The sequence below is a fragment of the Macrobrachium rosenbergii genome, chromosome 21, assembly GCF_040412425.1.
Source record: "Macrobrachium rosenbergii isolate ZJJX-2024 chromosome 21, ASM4041242v1, whole genome shotgun sequence".
Lineage (NCBI taxonomy): Eukaryota > Metazoa > Arthropoda > Malacostraca > Decapoda > Palaemonidae > Macrobrachium > Macrobrachium rosenbergii.
This window is the reverse complement of record NC_089761.1, coordinates 17,817,552-17,835,267: the sequence shown is the minus strand read 5'-3', so window position 1 is coordinate 17,835,267 and position 17,716 is coordinate 17,817,552. Positions and strand designations below refer to the sequence as shown.

At 36.7% G+C, this 17,716-nt stretch overlaps 1 protein-coding gene across 4 annotated transcripts; it reads right to left on the bottom strand.

Moving 5' to 3' along the window:
* Positions 1–1,393: 1,393 nt before the first annotated feature.
* Positions 1,394–8,547, bottom strand: LOC136849735 (lactosylceramide 1,3-N-acetyl-beta-D-glucosaminyltransferase A-like). 4 transcript variants are annotated; one of them, XM_067123112.1, is made up of 5 exons: positions 8,299–8,546; positions 7,059–7,281; positions 4,769–4,911; positions 3,459–3,724; positions 1,394–2,913 (listed from the first exon to the last, which is right to left on the bottom strand). In XM_067123112.1, exons 3-5 carry the CDS (start codon positions 4,887–4,889, stop codon positions 2,335–2,337), a joined length of 966 nt encoding a protein of 321 aa, XP_066979213.1. In that variant the 5' UTR covers positions 4,890–4,911; positions 7,059–7,281; positions 8,299–8,546; the 3' UTR covers positions 1,394–2,334. The 4 variants fall into 4 exon arrangements, with proteins under 4 accessions (XP_066979213.1, XP_066979211.1, XP_066979212.1 ...); XM_067123110.1 differs by having other exon boundaries at positions 3,459–3,761; positions 8,299–8,544; XM_067123111.1 differs by lacking the exon at positions 8,299–8,546 and adding an exon at positions 8,262–8,279 and having other exon boundaries at positions 3,459–3,761.
* Positions 8,548–17,716: the final 9,169 nt, after the last annotated feature.

Sequence of the window (17,716 nt, the reverse complement as noted above, 5' to 3'; positions counted from 1 at the left end):
ACATATAACCACTCTAAATATTATTTTAGTGCACTAAATCCCAATAATTATGTTACAATACCTTTGGTACCAAATTGTTTTTGTGCTTTTAATCAGGCGCTGTTACACACACTTAACAAAATACACTGTTCAGATAACTCAGATACATTTACTAAAGAATTAAACAGTTAAAGAATATGAGCGACCATCGTCTACCAAAATATCTATTACATTAAAACGGGACATTCGTAATCCCGAGAGAGAGAGAGAGAGAGAGAGAGAGAGAGAGAGAGAGAGAGAGCATCTCCTTCAGCAACGCTTTTTGGTCTCTGGAATGAGGGGCCTTGTAAGGGCACCTTAGACGTAAAGGGAACAGCCTATGGGTGCACGGACAGGTCCTAGACGAGGCTTTATTTTAAAAACTCTTAAAATGATAATTAGAGACAAAGTGGAATTACAGTTAATAATAATACTTATTATTACATAGTTTCAGAACAAGAGAATCTCTAGTTATTATAATAAGAATGGAAAACATCGCTTCATATAACATTCCTGAACGACATTAGGCAACTTTTGAAATGGAATCTTCCACCCCACAGTGTTTTGATCGCGGCCCATAACGCCTTGTACGCTAATGGAGTCATCCGAGAAGGTGATAGGAATGCATTACTCCAGCAGTTTTGAATACTGACTAACAAATTGCACCCTGCACAATGAACAACGACCCTCTCTCTCTTAGCGCCACTCACGTCCTCTCTCAAACCATATAGCGTTTAATCACTAACTGTACGCTAACTCTGAACACAAAATTATACAGTTATACAACAACTCACACATACACACAGGGGAGATTACTGCATTATGAAAACCACAGCATAAGACTATATATATATATATATATATATATATATATATATATATATATATATATATATATATATATATATATATATATATATATATATATATATATGTATATATATATATATGTATGTATGTATAGAGAGAGAGAGAGAGAGAATGCTTTAATATTGGAAAATTATGGTACTAGTTCACCAATCCCGGATATATCACAAAATTCTTCACATATTCTCTAATGAATAAATGGTCTCCTCAGATCCTTTCACTCTTTCTTTACAGAAATATTTAATGACAGAACTAAATTTACTTAGGTCACATTTCTGTACAACAAGAGTATTCTAATGTCAATGAAGGTCAAAAGAAATGCTCCTATTAATGTAAGAATCTATATTAAATGCTTTCGTGGCCACAGTTGTTCTGAAATACGTCTTAATTAAAATGCCTCTGAAAATAAATGGACCAGGTGCCATGGCAGTGTATTCAGAAATAAAATGAGATTTACAAAAGGACACACTGATGTACCACATCAAAAGTAATAAAAAAAAAAAAAAACTGCAGTAGCCGAACAAGACTTAAAAAATTTATTTTCGTTTATGACTACATTCTGCAATTCCAGATATTCCCTCCAGTACATTAAAAACACACCACACAATTAGAATATAAAGATGTATATGTCATGACTACAATCTTCAAGTAAAATTAGTTTTAAAAAATAGGACAGCTTCCTAGTTACAAAACGCATTATCTTGATTTATATAATACGAGTAGATTCTCAAATTAGATATTTATGACAATTTACATATCTAGAATGTATCACAAAAGGTGTCTGCACTAAAATTAACTGCATTACAGGTAGCATAATTACAATATATGTTCACGTTTGCTAATTACTTACATTACCCGTCAGTGAAAACTAACAGTCCTAAAATTACGATTAGGTATTACATAATAAATGTTTAATGCATGCTATGTAATAAATCCCATTAGATATTGGAAATAAAATTTATTCAGCATCTGAAAGGATCTGGTAGCTAAAAGTTTAGTTTTAACAACACCGTTCTTTAAAGACCAGAATATAATCAAGATTATGTTTATACTACAAATAAAATGTGTTAACGCTTAAAACCTCGCCGCCTTATTTTGCAGCACTAATTAAAGAATTAATATTAAGAATTTTTAAAGGACAAGAGCTCAGTAGATTGTCATATTGAAGTTTTAAAGAATTTATATCTTTCTTTAAAATTTGTCTGTTTATTCATTAAGAATAGTGTAAAATTTACACCTGTAATCACAATTAAAACCAGCGGATTTCAATTTAAATGAAATGTTCAAATAATAATAAGCTTAAAAGTGAGGGAATGTCAGCATTATTGATCTCTTAAATGCAATAGATTCTTGTACTGTAAACGCAATACACTAGTATAAATGCGTTTTTGACTCACATTCCATGTAATAACCACAGACAGCAGTTACCAAGTAAAAACCTCGTGGATACTACCTCATCTGAACTGGCATAACTGTGACTAAATCACTGGAACAGTTGTTGTGTTCCAGAATCCTTTGCCACAGATCCATTCTCCCATCTTCCGGCAAGTGATACCAGGAAATGTTCCTCCCGACCTGTTCCTCTTGAAACTCTGCCTCACCAAACTGCTCGTTGAAATCTCGATGGCCGATGCCTGCTTCTTTCGCCAGAATTCCAGTCAAGTAAGCGTCGTCCACCCAGAGATAGTTTGCACTTCTCGAAGCAAGTAGGAGGTCGTGCAGTTTCCTCGTGGGCAAGAGCCACAAGGTCCCCTTGCAGTATTTGGGGTACTGAGCCTGCGAGAACTGCTGGAGAGGTACGGCCCACTTCCCGGTCCTCCTGACAGGACCGTTCAGACATCTGCAAGTGAACTTGTCCTCTGCATTGGAGATGATTGTGTCAATCATGTTCTTCAAGACGAAGACGTCAACAACGATATCGTCATCGGCGTGGAGAGTCCAGGGCACCGAAGGACAGTTCTTGTTGATCCAGTAGAGAGATGATAGTCCCTTGTAGCTCAGAAGGTGATAGTCGTCGGGATAGTCACCCTGTGGAAGAAGTACATTAAATAAAAAAAAAAGTGTGCTTGCGCATGGAAACACTCGGTAGGTAGTATGCAAGTTAAGTAACCTGAAATAACATTGTATTTCTTATAATGTTTGTTATAGGTTGTATGTTATATTGTTTATAACTTGAAATAAATTTTGAATAATTTCACGGTACCTGCAGCCTCTTCAATAAAATCAGTTAAATTGAAATCATGTCTTGATGTGAATAGGAATTTCATAGTGCTAAAAGGGATTATAGTTTACGTTCTCAACAAAAGATTACAGTAGGGTTGTGCGCTCATCTTTCATACAGTGCTTTTAAGGGCCCTTTTCTGCTACACAAACTAAATTTCTAAATAATGTAGCTCTATAAAACTGACTTTCATCAGCACTGTTTACTGCGATTGGTTAAGTCTCGTTTCATTCTTAAGTAAAGCTATCCTGACTAGAACTATAATGGAAAAGATATATATGAGTAGAATTCGGCATACATAATAAATTGGTCACTCTGCAAGCAGAAGTCAAGACTTCCTCACTGCCCTCACCTGCACAATATCGTGGTAGAGTTCGCTCTCTTTCCGAACGATCTCTTCTTCCTCCTTTGTTTTGGATCGTCCGACGGCAAACACGGCGCCCAACTTTACCCCTTTGCCACAGGTGTCGATTCGAGCCCAGGTTCTGCGGGTGTTCATGCGTTTCTCCGAGTGGCTGATAACCGAGTGCACGTACGTGATCACTTCGATATCCGGGTGGTGTCTGCAGAAGGCCTCTTCTTCTTTGGTGAAATTCGTCGGGACAGAAGCGTGAAGCTCTGAAGGGAAAGCTACCGGAAGTGAGGGAAGGACATTCTGTAGGACAGAAGAGAAACAATTGAAGAAGAAATTGTGGAAGGTAAGGACCACTCCCTGTTTTCACGACTAAAGGAAAGTTGTACAGTTAGTTAACTTGGGTCTGAGATAGGAGTCATAATCAGGTTAACTTTGGTCTGAAATAGGAGCAACAATCAGGTTAACTTGGGTCTGAAATAGGAGCAACAATCAGGTTAACTTTGGTCTGAAATAGGAGCAACAGTCAGGTTAACTTGGGTCTGAAATAAGAGTCATAATCAGGTCAACTGTTAATTCTCTTAAGATGGCATTTTCTGTAGAACTGAAACTAATCCCTTAAAATTGTATTTTGCGAGGTTGCACAATGCAGAGGCTAAACTATCAAAGGTTGTTACCATATCTTATCCCAATCCATTCCAGTCGTTGAGTAGAGACAGAACTAAGTAATATTATCTAGCTATTACCCTTCTCGCTAGAATAGGCAAAGCTAAAGACTTGAGGTTAAGCTACAATCAAGAGATGACAGTATATGCCCGTACTACATATTGTGCTGGTCAACGATTTTCAGTAAATTAAAGTTCAAACTCAAACGCTGAAATAATTGTTTGAATATCAGGCACCCGAAGGTGAAGCTAATTAGCAAGATGTAACACCTTCTGATGATAGTGTGTTTTGAATTTTTGTGTTACTTTTATTCGAATCTAATTAACCTTTAGGACTCTGATTTAGTTCAAGTTTCGAAGTCATTTTCTAATCAGCTATCATCTTTTGAAAGCAATTAACTTTACTCAAATGAAAAGACCCTGAAGTAGAGTATACGAAATGCCATCCTTTAATTTTTTCCAGTGAAGATAACTAAGCCAGGAGCGGTTCTGTTTAAGTGCTGTAATTGTTATTAGTTTCGCTGCTCCCAAAAGTTGCCATCTTTGTTCCACTTCCGACTAAATAGGTGAAATGGGGTTAAATATTTTTCAGCACAGAAAAGCAGAGACGTTCAATTACCCCCTTAAACAGTTTACTTTTCTTACCATGAAATGGTCTGCCATTTGCTGTGTGGGACTCGAATGTGTTGGGAAACCCCAGTTTATTAGCGACAGCTTCGTCAGCACCACCATGATGAACATAATATATACCAAGGGATGTGGGCATGCGCTAAAGCGAGTCTGAAGACCTGTGAATAGGAATTTAAACAATGTGAATAGATACATGAAACGATGGATAAAACCATTTGTATATGTATAGAATTGATTTAGTCTTGCCTTATTTCTTTCAATTTCTATGTGAAAATTCTAAGTCAGTGACACATGCAAAACAGTTTAGGCTTTTTCAACAGGACCATTACGGAAGGGGGCGTGGCGGGGGCCCGTGAAAAGGGAGAAATGAACAGTTTATGAAATGAATCTCTTCCTAAGAATTGAAGTCGGTGTACTTGGATCTGCGTTACTTCAGTGGTTTTTTCTTGCTGTTCCTAACAGCTGCTAACATCCAGTAATTAAAAGAGTTTATTAATGCAATCTCAAAGAGACAGTCATCCAGGTCGCGCGCCTTGCATGTGGAAAAAGAGTATTTTCTTTTTATAATATTAAGACTCCTAGTATTTTTACACTGGGTATCCATGTAAATAATGCTTTATTGAAGCTTTACACACATTTTGAGCTTCATCGCCACTAAAATGATTCACAGTCAAGCTAAGCCGCCTTTTGGGCGTGTGTAGGTTGAAGCTAATATAAGAAGGTAACAGTTATGAAAGAAAAACCTCTACAGACTAAAATAGTGGAGGGAGAAGGAGAATTTTCTTTTACTAATATTAAAACGACGTAAGGAGAAAAACGTTCGGAGGACTCTGCATCATACTTCTTTTCTTCCTAACTTGCTCGATAATTGCCAAAGGCGTTCTGAAAATTTCTGCACTCTTTTAATTAACCTTGTTTTGTAAGACATGGGACTTGTGCACAATTCCTTGAGAGATTCGCTATGTCTTTATTAGATAGTAGGCCCAAACAGCGTTTGTTTTCGCTGCCGAAGGTAAGGATTAAGAGAGGAACAAACGGTTTCATTTCCAGCCAATTACATTTAGCAGCAGGGGATGAAACGCTTGAAGCGCCAAGCAGGATTGGAAATAGTTATATAAGAATATTTTTATGGTAATGCGTATAGTGAATAGTGTTAAGTGCTCTGACATCGTTATCCCTCTACGAAACTCTTTATATGAGATTAAAAATATCCTCAAGTCAGGTCTCCTAGATATTTATATCTTCTAGTTTATTACCAAATCCTCTGGGTAACCTAATATTCTGTCAAGTCTTTACAGGGCCACAACGCTGAAAGATTATTGTAGTTTACTTACTGCTAATGACATGCTTACCTGCCAAGGTCACGTCATGTCTATATATATATTTTTTTTTTTTTTTGAGGGTGGAGGGGATTATACCTCAAATGTTTACTGTCGGGCAGTGCAAACAAAACGTCATTCAATTTTTATAAATATAAATGCACTTATTTTTTATTAAAAAAAATCTCAGACGCCAATTTCCTGATGTGAAAATATCCTGTAAGTATTGCTTTCGAGGAATGGAGGATTAAACTAATTTTGTTAGACCCACAACAGCAAGAGTAAACGCAAACACCTAAAATATTCCATCAACTGAATGGTAGCTCTGTGGAAGTGTGTTTCCCTTAACCTTAATTTCTCCTTTTGACCTTTTTGCTTGAACATGTGGCGGAAATTATGTTGTCATGGGAAATCAATTCCAAGATTGCAATTCGTGTGTTTCAATCTCTATGATATCGTGTACATCTTGTTCATCCTTCAGGTGATCTTTTATACTTTTATTATAATTGGTATTTTTAGTGAATGCTATTTTTAGCGCCAGCTAGTTTTTATACGTTAATTATTGAGTCTATCTTTAAATTCTATAATTTTGTGGAAGTTCCCAGACTTTTTAGATCTAGGGGCATCGATAAATGGTCGTCTGTTCGTCTTGATTATCGTTAAAATCTTTAATTTTAAAAGAGTAATGCTGCGGTTTCCATTTGTTGTATGGAATTACATATTTTAAAAGTCTTTTGTTAGTTTTTCAATAGTTTAAACTTTACCATGAAATGCTAAATATTTACGACGCCACGTCTTACATTATTGAATAATTTTGATCACAATGATATCACTAAAACAATAAAAAATAATCTGCCAGTGCTGTGTTAGCCACATGATGTTAGAGTTCAGTATTTGAACAAGAAGAGGGGTTGGGGGTTTGGGAGGTATTGGGTTTCCCCGCGTAATATGAAGTAAACTATGAGAAAAACCATTCACGGACATACCTGTATTATGAGTGCACCCACGAGCCATTATGATCACGTTGCTTAAGAAATGTTGTATCGATAACACCTGAGGAGAAGCAGTTCTCCCTGTCTAGCGCTTTCTCTCCTTAAATTTTAGAGATTTTTTTTGTCCAGTGTCCAACTCCTTTCGATCCAAAAGCAATAAAGAAACTGGAAGCTGGAAATTTCATCTATATTGTAAGTTACAGGTCAGGCCAGTCCTCTGGGAAAAGAAAATAGTTTTTAATTCCATCCTTCCATGCTCGCCTTCAAATTCTATTTCCAAATTCAGACCTAAACTTGCGGTTTACCTAGCTTTATCTTTTCTGTGCGGTGGTAAACCTTCGTTTGACTACGTTAAATATTTGACTACATTAAATACTGTATGCCGTAACCAATTCCTGACCCAGTTCTTCCAATACAATATTTAATAAAAGAAAAAATATTAAGTGCCGTTTAGGCATGCAAAAGAACGTGCTAATAAATAGAGACTCGAAATCACTTTTTTTTTTATCTTAACATCTTGCTGTCTGACTTTGCACCAGAGCAAATATTTTGCTATTTTGGTACCAAAGACTCGCACGGCAGTGTCTCGGGAGAACTAACATGTCATCCCTTTTCCCTTCTGGATAGAGAAATTCTGGGGTCAAATTTTGGCTTCGAAATACTGACATCTGTTGGGAAAACTTATTCGTGTGAGGAATGGTCGTTCCAAGGAGGTTATTCTTAAATTCCACCTTCATGTAAGTCGATCGTCGGTTTAAAAATAAATGTTTTAGTTGGAACGTATGGATTTTACTGATCGCTTTTATTTTTTTATTTATTTATTTATTTATTATTTTTCTATCTGTGACACCCACATAAATATAAGTTTTGTTTCAATATCTACTGGTTGGAGCTTCCTATATTAAATTTTGTAGGAACCACGTACATATTGCTGAAGTCCCTTAACATGACCGTAAAACATTTTCTTTAATGTTCTGTCTGGACCGTGGATAGGGCATACTGGTTTATAACTTCTATGGCAGAATTATTACCGTAGGAGCTGCACAACTCCACAATACAGTAACATATTCACTAAGTAATACTACATTATCGATATATGTACAGTGCATTAAGGTTTACCTAAAATATATGAAGCAATCAAAATGGGATTAGCCAATTTACTTATTGAAGAAAAGGAAATTTTGAAGTAAGAATTACCTTTTGACGGGTTACTTGACAGATACAAAAACTTTACCTTATAACGAAGCTCCTGTATCTTTGTTACAACTCGCCCATTTGTCACTTGGAAGCCTGTTCAAGTTCAAAGCAGTAGTGTAGCCTTTGATCAAAAATCTAAAATTTTCGGTATTCCTTCGTAATTACTTTTTTCATCACGGAAAAAGAAGTTTAGTTGAATTATTGTGCTTCATCCTTCTTTGATCCTTTGCTTCTGCGTGAACACTATCTGAAGTACCCAAAAGTCCGTGCAAAACAATTATCCTTAGGTGACCAGACGTGTAATGCTACAACTTGTTTTCCCGGAACTGCCTTGTAATGGCGTTAGGAAATTTCTCGAAAGACAAGAACAATTTTTTTACTAATGGTGGCAATATGGACATTCCAATAGCTGAAAACCTTAAGCCGAAACGGTAATTAATCAGCGAAGTTGTTGTTATGTAGCGTTATGATTACTCAAAAGTGCTGTAATTAGTAATGAATGATTTAGCTGTCGTGTAGTCTATTAAAGCAGATCTCGCTTGTGTCTGTAGTTCAGAGTCACTGCGAAATCTTTGTTGCTTGTGATCATGCTTCTCCGATGTTTATTTTTATGCTTTTATTGTGTAAAGATTTTATTTAAATTTATTTATTATATATGGATTTTATACAGTGTAGATGTTATAGGCTTTGATACTATAAGGGTAAATCTCCCTATAAGATCTCTATCCATTTGTTTAGCGGACTTCAAATGTATTACAATTGATCCATGAATATCTGTTCCATCTTAGCCAGTTTCGACGTTTCTTCAAAGCATATAAGCCCATTGTTTATCATTAACTTGCTTATATCGTACTTTTAATGCTGACACAACTGTGAAATAGTAATCTGTTTTCTCCAGACTGAGTTCAGATAGCTTTTTATCTTGCAATCTGTGATGTCACATTATAATAAATACCTTTTGTGGACATATTCAAAAATTCCCTGAAGCATACGAGTTAAATTCGTTGGGGTAGTCTTTTACAACTTTTATTTCCTTCCAGTGTCACCTCCTGTCAATCTTTCAGCGCTCCTTGGCCTAACTATTTTAGGTATTCCAAAATATTTTCGAAAATGCGTTCTTTAGTTAGTACATGATACTTTCAAATGCGAATGAAAACACTTTAATTGCCGTTCTATATGCTGAACTGCCGATATGTGGTGCCTGTCGGATCCCAATTTTATTTTCTCACCCTTCATTTTTGCGCTCCTTTTTGGCTATTGTTTTATAAGAATACTAAGGTGTCTGTTCATTTGTCTCTTCAGTAGCTAACAAGACTTAAAAACATCTTGCAAATCCACCACATAAAATATAAAAGGTAGGGAAGTAACAAAATAACTCCCAGTACTGAAACTTCCAGCTTATGTATTTGTACACATCGAAGCAAATAGTTGCTCTTTATTAAGGAAAATTTTTCATATTTAAATTTTTATGTTTAGTTCCTGGATCCTGGATGATGCTGATCTGAAAAGGGCAAGCACCAAAAATTCATAAAATCAAGAGTAAAGATAATACAAATTGAAATGGCAAGTCAGAGTGATATTTGAGTTAGGCCTTGAACACAATTCTCTATTTCTTGTTGTAAGGTACGTTTTCTTTAGAATATACATGGGGGACCCTATGTTTGTTTCAATTTGTAGACAGTTGAAGCTTTTCCCATTTTACAGAGATATATTTACATGTTGAATAAAAAAAATGGTAGACCTATATAGGGTATTTCTAAGTAATAGATACACGGCCGGTATTTAGCGAGAAATGGCAGTTTCTTATAGTATTTTGGTTGCTTATTTACAATTTAACGTTATTTTTGGGGGGTCGGTCGTAATTAACCTGTAATTAACCCCTGAAGTCCATCCATTTGGCCGACAACAAACAAATGCACCGCCAGTGTCAGAAGCCCTAAAAGTGTAGAAAAAACCCAGTTTCATACCAAGTGTAGGTTTTATAGCTCATAACCCTCCGCTTGTAAGCGGATTGCTTAGTTACCTATCAATTCTTGGGCCATTCCTTCGAAGGACATGCTCTGCATGGTCGCACCTCCTACTATCAGTTCATGCTATCATTTATTCTGTAGGTATCAATAATCCTGTTTTCGCTGGTTTAGCAATCACTAAAAAAGGAATAATTATACTCTCTTCTTGAATATGTAGTGGTTCTGTTGGTGAATGAATAGAAATACTGTCTTCCTTTCGCTTGATTTTATCTCTACTTGTTGAAAGTTTAACGATTGTGTACAAATAGAGATTAAGAAATGGATGGAAATGAAACTTTTGAAGTTGGAGCAAGACTGAATGTTTGACTGTAAGAAAAATAGTGCAATGAGGAGGCTGGGGCGTTTGGAGCCTCGGCCTCTTGAGTTTTAATGTGTCAAATTTATGAAAAGATTGGCGAGTGATACTATTATTTTAGGCATTAATCCGTCTTTATGAGTGATGAAATAATCTGTCTTTATGAGTGATGAAATCATCTTGGTGGTGAAAGTGGTGGGATGTCACTTGAGAAAGGTTGCATTTATCAAAAAGTATTTAGACCAGCATATCTTTAATATCCTAATTCATAATTATGCCATTGGCGGGTTAGGTTATGTTCATTTGATCAACTTTTGCTTATAGAATTGCCGGCTGAAGAAAATCAGAACATTACGAATAAAGCTGCGAAATTAGTGAAGGGTCTACCGGTATATGAAAGAATCGACACGGGTATTGGTGGATTTTCATTGGTTAAATATTAAGGAGAGAACTTTTATATAAATTATAAAGTGGAGATATTGAAGATTTTTCAGCCGAGAACAATTAAAACACTTAGGTATTGTGCCGAGCTTCTTAGGATGGGGGAACCTATGATTTAAAAGTACAACTATGAGATGGACTTTAGAGCCTTTAGAAAATCTGCCTCGAAATTTTTCAGGAAAATTACCACATGAAGTTTCTCATAATATATCAACTCACTTCACCACTTCATGGATTTCGACTCATTAAACCTAGGCGCTGATTCTCGAGACGTCCTCCAGCCTCGTTATACACATTTTTTCCCCGCAACCAAATATTCAGTCTTATCCTCATCCGATTTCAACTCTTTCAATCCATTCATTTCTTCATAACTCATATACGGTCGCTCAATTTCTCCTCTAGTATTGCTGGTTGTCGAATAAAATTGTGTCGTCAGTGAAAAGCTTAAAGTCTCCTCTGCGTTTCTTAAGTTGTGACAACTCAGTTGTGTTAATGGAAAACAGTATGAGAGCTATCCCACTCCCTCGTGAAGTGCCTGTTTTCAGTGACTGTTCTCGAGCATGAAATTATGTGTTAGCGAATAAAGACAGGTCTAAGATATAGCAGAATGGCACACCACACTCCTCTTCATCCATTAATAGAACCAGATCATCAACAAAGGAATAAGGGAATGTTTCTGTCGAGTTTAACTGCCAGTACGTACGTAGAATGCCCATCTTGCAAAACGGGTCTAATTTAGATTCTCCAAAAATTTATCGGAAACCAGCCTCAATGGTCTTGCATAATATGAAAAATAGTATACTTTGATGAGAGTGTGCAAGATATGAGACTCTGACAAGCGTGCCCTTTACTATGAGCTTTACAGTCACCTGTCCTTCATCTTCAGCGCATGTCTTATATTTAAAGCTTAAAGTTTCCCTATTCAGGATTATATCAAACACAAAAGACAGATTTCCCTTCCTTATAATACCCGCCATCGATGCTGGATCATTATCGCTATATTAGCTTCACCTTATACGCCGTTGATTTAGTCTGATCACCATAGATATGACGAAAACATTACGTTTTATTTACTCTAACTTCAGAAACGAACGATATCTTGTAAATACTGTTTCAGATGAAACTGTTCACAGCATTCTGAATTTTATTATCAAACAATTCAAGAGATAACCTTTGACGGTTTCTTTTTCGTTTTATTACCCGTTAAATTGTTGAAAATTCTGTACACTTGCATCTGAACCTATGTCATTAACCTTCTATCAGTAATACATAAGTTTTCTCTGCCTTATAAGCATCTTTAGCCTGTTTATTGCCCACTTGATATTCACTTCTCGCAGGTTTAGACCAGAATGTACGCCATAGCCTTTCCTTTCATTGTGCTTCTCTTGTAGCTATTGCTGTATTCAAGTCGATCTTGATTGCAGGATCTCTGACTCTGTTCTTCTTTTCAACAAGTGGACAAATGCCAGTATAGTCTATCTTAGCAACTTTCTTGTATATAATGGCATATACAGTAGATTATAAACGGGATCAGAGACAACTGAATTATCAGCCAACATATCTGAGCTTGGATTCCATCCTAGAATCAGTTACTGCTCTGTGATAGTACAGTATATCGTTAAGCAAACAATTCACAGGTAGACAATGTTCCCACAAGTGATTAAAGTGATCTTGTACCAGGGTGGGCTCAAGCTCTTACAAGTATCCCATAATCTCATAAACTCTAAAAAAAAAAAAAAAGTAGAATAAATGTAGCTGTTATTGAGCATATGGAAATTGTCCCAGGTTGTGTATAGTGGATTGCAGGGTGGGCAAACCAGCTGGTAATAACCAGGTCCTCCATACTTTCAACTTTCGTTTCTTGTCTCGTCTTAAAATTTGCTTGGTGTGGCTTTTCCTCGGTTATGCTAAATTTCCTTATCTGATGCGTTTTTTTTTCTCCCCCCACCAAAGATTGCTAGAATAAAGAGCGTGAAGGTTTGAATGGTATGTTTAATATATACAATTTTTGGCTCGTGCATATACAGTGTACCATTATACATGTACTACAAGTGTATGTGGTTGATTATCTTTAAGAATCCGGTGGTTCCGTCTCCTTCCCTAGTCAGTTAGTACTGGTTTCTTGCTCTGGATTTCCCAATGAGGTTTGCCAATACTGTAGCTCTTGTGCTTCTCCAATTAGTCATCTTTCCTCTGCCCAAATCTTATACTGTATTCTTCTTTTTTGCTCTGCTAATTTTCTTCTTTTTAGAACATTTAAGGACGTACATGAGAAGTCGAATTATATAGGATATTCTCTCCAACCCATTTTTTTATACATATTTTAGAACATTTTACTTTAGCCTTCAAATTTTTAAGTTTACGAGAGAGAGAGAGAGAGAGAGAGAGAGAGAGAGAGAGAGAGAGAGAGAGAGAGAGAGAGAGAGAGAGAGAGAGCATTTATACAAGATACTAAAGATGAAATTTTAAAACATGATAAGTGTAAAGTCTTTCACTGTTTTTGACCAACCGTATCTTAAAAATCTCTGTTGAATATCAAAATAGTATGTGTGAAAGAGTAAGTCCAATATGTTTTGTGGTATCGTCAAACACAATCTCCAGTTAAAGTTCAAGGAAGGTTCAGAAATGGTTTTTTACGAGATCGGCCATTTGTTAAGTTATCAAAGTTTGGTGTGAAAAGGCCTCAAATAAACCGATAAGCCCAGAGCGATATTTAGCCTCTGAAATTTCTAGCTCGCGATGGGAGAACGAGGAGTTTCATACAGTCTAAAATTTCTTGTGTGAGTCCTTACAAAATTCATCTTGTATTTGATAATAACTAACCACTACCAATATTATTTACTCCATTTTTGTTTGTTCTTGATGTTTATGTTTGTGGCCGACTTCATGGAAATTTGGCCATAACAAAAAATTCATAGGAAAGCACAAATGATACCTCTGGTAATGAGAGGTGAGAAACAGTGGTTTACGTAAGTAGCCTCAGGCCAAAAGATATTTTTCAGTCCCTGTACTTTAGATCTAAAATTGGCCAGTGTTCTGATTGGTATCTTACACGTTTATTTTACCGGCCAATATTTGTGTTCCGATGGGTATCTTACTGGCTGCTTTATTTTATTTTACTTTTACTTTATTTTATTTTACTTTTACTTTATTTTGCTTTATTTTACTGGCCCATATTTGGTCTATGGTGTCCCTTTGTGTGTGTGTGTGTGTTTTGTTTGTTTGATTGTTTGGTTTAGTTTATAATTTTCCTGAAGGACCTGGGGCTCGGTGTCAAAACCAAAGAGTTATTTTTAAAAAATTCTTTAATTTTACCTTGATTTTTGGAGTATGGATAACTTCCAGTGATTTTTAGCATCTAAGCTTTACTGGACTAGATTCATCTATGCTCATGTGGTGATATGACTCAAGAAGGTCTCAAGAATATTTAGTTTTGTAAGGTTTATTGCAATGTAGACCAGACACTATTTGTGTTCCATTCTGTCGTTAACAGGCAGCCAGTGGAATGTGATGAGAACTTGAGTGGTGAACGCATGCTACCGTATACAATTGCTCTTCAAGATCTGTTGAATTTACATATCTTATTGCGTTAAGATGGTATTCATTACAGAGTACTCAGCAATTCCTTTGGTTTTGACCCTTTACGAAATTGCTCTTGTCCGAATTTCTGAAATGTTCAGTACTCGGAAACTTATCACAGACGTAACAACGTGCACTATTTACAGATATTTCTGTTTTATCCCCGTGTTCCCGCTTATTTGTGCTGAGCATTATTAATTCTAGCTTCTTATTCTCAGTCTGCCAGCATTTGAGCAGAAATCTCGAAATCAGCTTCATATCTGATCACATAAGTCATGAACTCTCGTCCAAGTATGATTCATCATTCGGTCATCTTCATCACCTGGTATATTTTCTATAATTAACGTAGGGCCTTTTTCACTAACAATAGCTTGATCGCATTTTTTTTTTTTTTGTAAATAATCTTGCTCATGATAGGTAATATTTCTCTCCCAGAACATTCAAAAAGTATATGAGCGTTTTTTATTTGTTTTTTACGCTTCATGAGATTTTATTTTTTATTTTTTTTTAATTGCGTCATAATACTTTGTTTAGATTTGTGGTTAACTGCTTTAGCAGGGGTTCGACAGATTAGAGGAAATTTTCCTGATGATCCACCAACAAAAAATTGGGTACTTGCATCAGCCACGCAGAATGAGAGAGAGAGAGAGAGAGAGAGAGAGAGAGAGAGAGAGAGAGAGAGAGAGAGAGAGAGAGAGAGAGAGAGAGAGAATTTTCCAGCCACAGTTAATTGTTTCCTCGTGGATGACATTGTGTTTATACTTCATTACATTAAGACATTGCGTCTTTTATCGTACTAATTTCAGTCGTCGAGAGATGTGAGAAAATAATATTTTTCCATTGCTTGTAGAATTCATATAACCCTTGAACTTGCGTTTAATTTTTTTTAAGGTTAAACAAAATTAAAGCTCTTTTTTTATACCTTAGCTGTCAAAATTGCCGTTGGACTCCACCGCTTCTTGCGCTGTACAAACACAGATTCTTATGTGGTTCTTTGTTTCCTTCTGCCCCGTTATCTTTGTTTCCGTGCCTTCTGGTTTTTATTTTAGCTACAGTTTGTTTCCTTGTTGTATCCATTGATTTTGGGCGTGCTTAACATTCGACAGAGTTTTGTCTTATCAACCCGCATTTCAGTTACAGTGCTCACTTAATTTCACCCATGTTATTTTCATCATTATTATTAAAATGCCTTCCTTTGCTTTGTCTTAGACTTGCTCGTTCATTGAGACAAGGGTCAAGGGCCTTCCGGGTCAAAAAGCTTCTTGTTAGGATGAAAGATTTCTACTTTTTCTGCCCAAACTAATCTCCTATTCAGGTCGAGATTTGGACATTGGACATAATCTGGAAAAGGTCTCTTTCTCTGACTCATTCTGCGTGGCTGATGCAAATACCGAATTTCTTGATGACGAATCAGTTTGTGCGTGACGTGAGAGTTGATGAGGCGTGTTGACCTACCGGCAAATCTTGTTGACTTCAAATTAGGCTGCTGTGGTGTTTTGATGCATACATTATCCGTGAGTCAACAAGATCCCATTGCAATCAAGTGGACTTAATAATTCACGTGTCTTCTGGAAAGTTTCTTGGAGCTCGTAGCTTTGGTATTTTATACAACTCTCTAAGAAACAATAAGGGGTTGATTATGGTTATGTACCCTTTTTTTAGGTTTCAATATTAGGTAATTTTAGTACTTTTTTAAATAAATAATCTTAAAACAATAAGCATTTGAAATCTATTAAGAACCTACATGTTAACCTAGATAATACATAATGTCAGCTTTCGCTTTTAGGCAGTTGTATGCAGACTTATCCGCACTTCGTGCTTTATTCTAGCGAACGGTTTGTACAAGGTCATATAAACGGTTTGTGCAAGGTCATAGAAACGGGCTGTTCGTCCGAACAAGAGCATGCCCAGATATAAATCCAGTTTAATCTGACAACAGCAGTAAGCTCATGAATTTATTGACCCTTTGTTTTGTGAGAAGGACGTTGTTCGCCATTATGATAAATACCACGAACCATTCTGTCACGCAAACACGGGACTCGCCAAGAGAACTTGATCGATTTGGTATCGATAAACTAATAAACCTAATGTTTGTCGTTTACACTGATCAAAAATGAGTTTGAAAATTCACTTTCCCTTTTGAGTCATTTAGTGTTATATATTCGATCTCCATACCGTTTTCGATATCTGTCCTGTGGTGTTTCTGTCTCCAAAATTGTCGTTTTTAACCTTTTTCCATCAGTGGCAGAATAAGTTTTCATTTCTGATGGTAAACTTACTTTTTATGAAATCTCAACATTTACGATATTTTGGCACAGAAAAGAATATTCTTTGTAAGTTTTCGTTTATTTCTTGCGCAAGGGTTTCAGCTTCAAGAAGATGAAACCACTCGCCATCTTATCAAGTTCCCACACTGACCTCGCGAGTATCATTGACAGCCGACTTTTAGTCTAAGCGTTCGCCGCTCCCTCGTTTAAAATATGTTTCTGCAATTGACTGGGTAGGTCCTACTGTTTTAGGCAGCTGATCATTTGGCTGGTGGCTGGTCTGTGCCTAGCTTCTCCACCAATCCGTTTGTGTGTGTGTGTGTGTGGCTGTCTCTGTGCATTGACTTGAGTGCGTTAGCCTCTTTAGCATGGCTCGTGTGTGATAACCTCCATACTGTGGCCTGTGTACAGAAGCCTTCATACTGTGGCCTGTGTACGGAAGCCTCTGTACTGTGGCCTGCATATAGAAGCCTCTGTACTGTGGCCTGTATATTTAAGCCTCTGCACTGTGGCCTGTGTATGGAAGACTCTGTACTGTGGCCTGTGTTTGGAAGCTTCTGTACTGTGGCCTGCATATGGAAGCCTCTGTACTGTGGCCTGCATATGGAAGCCTCTGTACTGTGGCCTGCATATGGAAGCCCCTGTACTGTGGCCTGTACGAGTATATGAAAGCCTCTGTACTGTGGCCTGTGTATGGAAACCTCTGTACTGTAGCATGTGTGTGGAAGCTTTTGTACTGTGACCTGTGTATGGAAGCCTCTGTACTGTGGCCTGTGTATAGAAGCCTCTGCACTGTGACCTGTACATGGAAGTCTCTGTACTGTGGCCTGTTTATGGAAGCCT